This window comes from Melanotaenia boesemani, chromosome 14 (genome assembly GCF_017639745.1).
Source record: "Melanotaenia boesemani isolate fMelBoe1 chromosome 14, fMelBoe1.pri, whole genome shotgun sequence".
NCBI lineage: Eukaryota > Metazoa > Chordata > Actinopteri > Atheriniformes > Melanotaeniidae > Melanotaenia > Melanotaenia boesemani.
This window is the reverse complement of record NC_055695.1, coordinates 18,618,048-18,624,047: the sequence shown is the minus strand read 5'-3', so window position 1 is coordinate 18,624,047 and position 6,000 is coordinate 18,618,048. Positions and strand designations below refer to the sequence as shown.

Here is a 6,000-nt window from a genome sequence, read left to right as displayed (position 1 = left end):
CCACCTGTTTTGCAAAAAATAACTGTTAGAAGGGTAGAAAATGACACAGATAGATACCCCCATGCAAGTTAAAATGGCCTCGTAGTCTCTACAGGCCTCGGTTAAAGTTTATGAAAACAAAAGGATTGTGTTTTTGGAAGCGTTGCTAGTGCTCTAAACGTAAACACTGCATGCAAAGATGCATCTAAACAAAGCACAAGACTTTTGGAACAATATCCTTTGGAAAAACAAGACACAAGTGTTCTGGTCACATGCACAGGGAAAACTAAACAAAATATATCTGGACGAAGCCTTTATACCAACTGTCAAACATGGTGGAGGAGGGGTGATGATTTAGGCTTGTTTTGCAGCGACAAAAACAAGCCCTTCCTATTCAGTCCTGACCTGTAAAACTTTAGAACTGATGTAGTTAAATCACAATGGTAAAACTACCTTCAGGTCACCTGTGTAAAGTTGAGTACATGCAAACAGTATAGGCCTGCTAACAGTGGTGTGCTTTGAATGTAAAAACATACGGAACAAGCATGTGTGTGGTGAGTGTGTGCGGTGGCGGACAGTCACCAGCCCTCTTGGGAGGAAGCGATCAATGATTGAGACCATAATGCACCTTTCTGTATTCGTGCTCACATTCATTCTCATTGGCTGCTTTGGGGAGCTGACACACACACACACATTGTCACATGTTGGACAGCTCATCTCTCAAACGTTCCCTTCCACTCCATCTTGTAGCTGTCTGGTCGATGGCCTCTCTCTGTGTCTCACTTCCCACTGCTTAGTCTTTGGCAGACTGCTCTGCTCTGGCGCTGTCTCTCCCTATGTTAATATAGTAGCTAACCTCCCTCTCCATAGCACTGCTACCAGACTGTCTCTGTGTTGATATACTGAGGAAGAGTGTAGCACTGCGCTGAACAGCTACTACCCAACTGACTCCAGAGAACTAAGCACTCTTCATCTTCAGCACTGATCGTGGTAGTCTGAGGATTCTGTTGAGGCACTTGTTGTTGTAGCCATTGTAATTTTTAATCCTAAGCATCTATTTAGCTTCACCTACAGGTAAAACCACTTAGAACAAAATCAGTTTGTTGTATTTATTTATTTATTTTGCTTTTGTTAGGTCATATTGTATCACTTATGAAGGCAATCTGCAGTCATTAGACGTGAGTCACACAGCAGAAAGAAATTATCACTAATTGGTGTGTGGAAATGATTACAGTAGAAACTTAATTTACCCCATGCCCTGAAAAAAAAGGAGCTGAGAATGAAAGGAGGGGGTATGAAAAAATGAAGCCATAATTACACATCGCAAAAGTTAAAAGACTCAGCAGATGACCTCTGGCATGCTAATAAAAGAAGTGAGGAACTCTCTTAATTCACCTTAAATCATCTCACACTTGTTGGGAATTACAATGAAGACCACAGGAACTAAGCTGTAAAATTGAGACGTTATTAAAACTGCTTGAAAATGATTCAGAGTTCAATTTATTAAAATAAAAAAGTAAGAAAAAGAAAAGAAATTGGTAAGCATGATCCGATAGTTAAAAGCCAACTGATAGAAATCATATTTGGGCATAGACTACATGTATTAAGATGTTTCGCTCTGTGTGTCTTTGGCAGTCAAGAAGACAGCCAAGTGACTCACCTCCTGCCAGAAAATGAAAGCATACAATTAACATCGCATCCCATCATCCTCAGCTGAGCGGGCAGGCTTGTAATTGGCTGGCTGACCAGCCTGCGTGGCTTCGGGTGGCAATTTATTCTGGAAGCCACACAGTTTACCCTGGGCGGCTAACGGCCCCTGTGCCGTAACCTGGCTGAGGCAGCAGGGACATCATTAACACTTCACTGGGCCTGCAGGACACACACCCATCATCCACTATACACCACCTACAGTCACTAGCACACAGGGCAAATAGGAAGAACGGGGAAGAAATAATGATCATTATGTCAATGGAACCACTTGTACAGAGTGTATTCAATGGTCAGCTGGCAAATAAGGATATTTCTGGAATTTCTTGTGAAAAAGTAGAATAAGAGGTTTCAAGCAGCTTTTCTAACCTTAAGATGACTTTTCATGACTGATTTTGAATGAAATTGTTAATATTTTGACTGTAAGCAGATCTGCTTTGGGAATCGGTGACTGTGGGGGTGTGATGGCATGTGGTTGTCTAACCCCAATATAATGTGTGAGTGAGAGGGGACTCTGTAAGAGGAGTAATGACCTTGCCTTGTCACAAGGAAGACATGTGTTACACTCTCCCATATTGGTCTGAGGGCAGCGCTCTTACAGAGTCAGTCTGGACTATCATTTATTTGCCATTTAAAGGTCTGCATCTGCTGTCTGGTTCTCCTATTCTTCACCAACCAGCTGTCTTGAAGGTGTAAGTGAAGGAAGCTCCCATGGAAAGCTCCACCACACTTTCAGGAAGTAAGGAATAGATTAACTAGGCTACACTGTGATTGTTCTGTTGTCTTAGATGTAGACAAGAGTCAATATTTGTTTTTATGTCTCTATAATCAGCTGTGTTTTCAGGTGGAATTAACATGGCAAGCCCCCTGCTCTCCTGCAAGGAACTCTCTTCCTTGAGTCTTCTTGGCTGCGATATTCCCAATTCACTCATTTCCCATCTCAGGACTACGTCTCGCTCTCTGATTACACACACACTGACACATGCACAAATGCACGCACACAGGCTCACAGCCAAATGGCTGTTCATTAAAGACAGGGACCTGAGGGGAAGCAATCGTCTGAGAGACGGAAATTGCGTGTCACATTAGATTAGCGGTGTAAAGCCTCTGGATTGGCTCCAGGGAATAAGGAATTATTTCAATTACATTATTTCAAAAAGTCTTTAAGCAATACCAATACCGATAAAAACAAATTAAGAGTGATTTGGGCTGATTTGTGGCGCTCTGAGCTGTGCTTTCTGACAATGTGCTAGAAATCAGATATGAATAATGCAGATATTACACTGTGTAATGTGTTGAACTTGAAAGCAGATTATCTGTGACAAATAATGCCATTGGTTTGCATTGTGTCTCATCAAAAGGGAATATTCCCAAGTGTCAGTCACGCAGGCTGGGGTGGGGTGGGGGGATACTACATTCTCTGTGAGCCACAGAAGAAAAGATAACTCATTCACCTGCCACCAACACAGAGTGCTGACTTTGGGTGAACTTAATATTTTAGTGCATGCCTTTCTAGCCTCAACTTCAATTTGTGTGTTGGATGCAACCCTGCAAGTCTCAAAAGTCTGTTAAGTAGTTGTTATGGTAGTAAAAGCAATCACAATGATCATAATGACAGATTGTTATTAAAATGAATGCCACTTGTTCATGTTTCATTTGCTTTATTTTTTACTGTATTTTGACTGCATGTACCTCACCTTAAGCAGGCAACTGAATGCGTCCATCGGCAGGCAGGTCTCATGAAGAAAGCAGAAAGGGGGGAAGAGGCTACAGAGAAAGAGGGCAGGGTAAAGAGGAAGAGAGAGGGGGGGTTGTCACACGGAGCTCAAAGACCAACAGCAGCAGAGCGACCCGCAGCCAGTCCACTCATGGTGCCTTCAAGTTGCCCAGACACTCAGCGAACACGCAGCTCTAATCTCTACGCGTCTCCGCCTTAACTCTTAAAGACTCGCAACATCTGGAAGAGGACCGAGAAAAGCGACGCTTTCTTCTTTATCATCATATTTTTCTTGCGCAAGCGAGAGAAAGTGCTGCGTCTCTGAAAATTAACTAGAAGTTGAAGGAGGAGCAGAGAGAAGGAGTTGGCGGCGAAATAAATCTCGCTTTGGGAACTTCATCACGGTAAGTTCCGACTGACGCTCCGTGAAAACGCGAGTGATTACAGCTCCATTTGCTGTAATTGGTTTAATTGGTGATGTGATTGCCATGTGTTGGTGTGAAGCTTTGTCTTGTTTTGCTTACTTTTTTTTCCCATTTTTTTAGTAACTTGTGCGCTCTCACTGTCGAAATAAATAAATAATAAAAATTCTTGGTTTCGAAACACTCTGATGTCAACAATGAACAAATATGTTTGTTAGTTTTTAAAGCGTAACAGGGTCAATTTTGGACCTTTTTCAGAGCTGATGTGAGTAAGAAATAAAAAGTTTGGCTTTGTAAAATTAACACTTTGTTGCCGCATTCAGGTGGCACTTGTCAAATTCTTTAAATATATTGTATATTAAGTCATTATTATTTTGTTTGTTTAATTTAGCTTTTACAGTACATTTCGACTCCAAATGTTCAGAAAAGAACAGACTTGTGTAAATGGGAAAAATGAAAAGTTTAGGCCTTTAAAATGCCATTTCAGGCTCTAAACAGATATCCTGAGAATGTAGACTTTCTTAATAACAATTAAACGTTATCTTATTTTTTTTATTTATTTGCTTAAATATGACTGCTTAACCATTAAAACTTTGTAAAACTGTTTTTTTCAGAAAAAGGACAAAACATCTATTTTCCGCATGTGTGTGTTTTTTTTGTAAACAAGACAGCGCCCACTTAAATTAACAAATCACAATCTAAAATATATATATTTTAATTACGCTATTACATAGATAGTCGTTTTGTATCAGTTGAAGTGAAATATACATAAAAATCCTTTGTTTCTGAATGTGTTGGTAAATTTTGTCCTCATCGCTTTGCTTAGACTTTACCATTAAGTCAACATTTCAGGCTCCTTCTATGTGTGTGTTTTTTTGGCAGTTTATTCCATCGTAATTATTTACAGGCTCAGCAGACCTCCTCCAACCTCTTTTTGTTGAAATTAGTCCAAAGCTGTGATTGTAAAAATCCCTTCAGGACTGCAATAGTGTGTTTCACATGATAAAAAGATTTTGGTGTTGGGGTTCATAAAAAAGCTTCCTGTAAAATAAAAATGAAAACATTTTCTATTTTCCTCTAAATCAAACACGAACCATGTTATTATGTCCAGTAGTTAGTAAATTTTTATTCCTGTGTCCTCTCTCACTTCTTAGAACTAGCAGCAGGGAGGCGAATGGACCTCCACCGCCCCTTCAAGATGGACAGCCCCTCCTACCTGCCAGCTCCACTGGCCTCCCCTGCCCTGATGGTCCTAGCCTCTACTGCCGAGGCCGGTCGAGATGCCTCCGTCCCTTGCCAGGCGCCCCGGCCCTTTGGTGTCCCTGCCTCCATGGAGAAGGACCTCCACCTCCCCTTCCCCTCAGCCTCCTACACCTTCACCTCCATGTATCAACGCCAGGGCCCCATGTCAGGCACTTTTCCATCACGAGATTTCCCAGCTTCCTTGCTCCACCTGCACCCTCAGTTCACCCCACCAAACCTGGACTGCTCCACCTTGAGCATGCTTAACCACAGCGGAGTGGGTGCCTTCCGACCTTTCTCCTCTCCACAAGATGAGAGGGAGTCTGGGGGTTACCAGTCAGCTTTCACTCCTGCTAAGAGGCTGAAAAGCTGCTTTCCAGAGGTGGAAGGGAAGGAGTTTGACTTTGGCTCTCTGAAAGCTGGCGAGGAGACAGGGAGGAAGCTGTTCTCCATGTCTGGCCTGCTGTCTGATGGAGAGGCTTCATTGAGTCCAGAGGAGCGCAAAGAGCACAGTAAGTACACACTCAGCTTAGAGAGACACTTTTGTTTTGTTTTTCTATTTTCTTGTTTGATTGTGTGTATAAAATGTACAGCTCTGCGTACACATATCTAAACACGCACCTCACATCTTTAAAGCATGTAGAGAACAGTGCTGAATGCTATCTTAAACATTCTCGCCCTGACATGGCATGAACAATGAGATTAACATTTCTGGGCTGACTAAAGGTGACAAATTGAAAGGAGCTTTCTGGTGTAAATCTGAGAATATCTTTCCTTTCACACACCATTGTCTAGATGGGCAAAGTGTTTACAGCGGCTGTCTGTGACTCACTTTGACACAAATAAATTGAATAGTGACACTTATTCAGCTTAGTGATCATTAGCCACATATGACCATTAGGCCTATTGGAAGTCAGACTTTTCTTGGTGGCT

At 42.0% G+C, this 6,000-nt stretch overlaps 1 protein-coding gene across 3 annotated transcripts in view; it reads left to right on the top strand.

The window, feature by feature from the left end:
* The first annotated feature begins 3,474 nt into the window (after window positions 1–3,474).
* The window catches only part of rnf220b (ring finger protein 220b), a 28,562-nt gene continuing 26,036 nt past the window's right edge, over window positions 3,475–6,000 (top strand). For all 3 annotated transcript variants that reach the window (XM_042006529.1, XM_042006530.1, XM_042006528.1), the window contains exons 1-2: window positions 3,475–3,807; window positions 4,980–5,579. In XM_042006529.1, coding sequence (XP_041862463.1) covers window positions 5,000–5,579 — 580 coding nt within the window. In that variant the 5' untranslated portion in view covers window positions 3,475–3,807; window positions 4,980–4,999. The remainder of the gene's footprint in view (window positions 3,808–4,979; window positions 5,580–6,000) is intronic.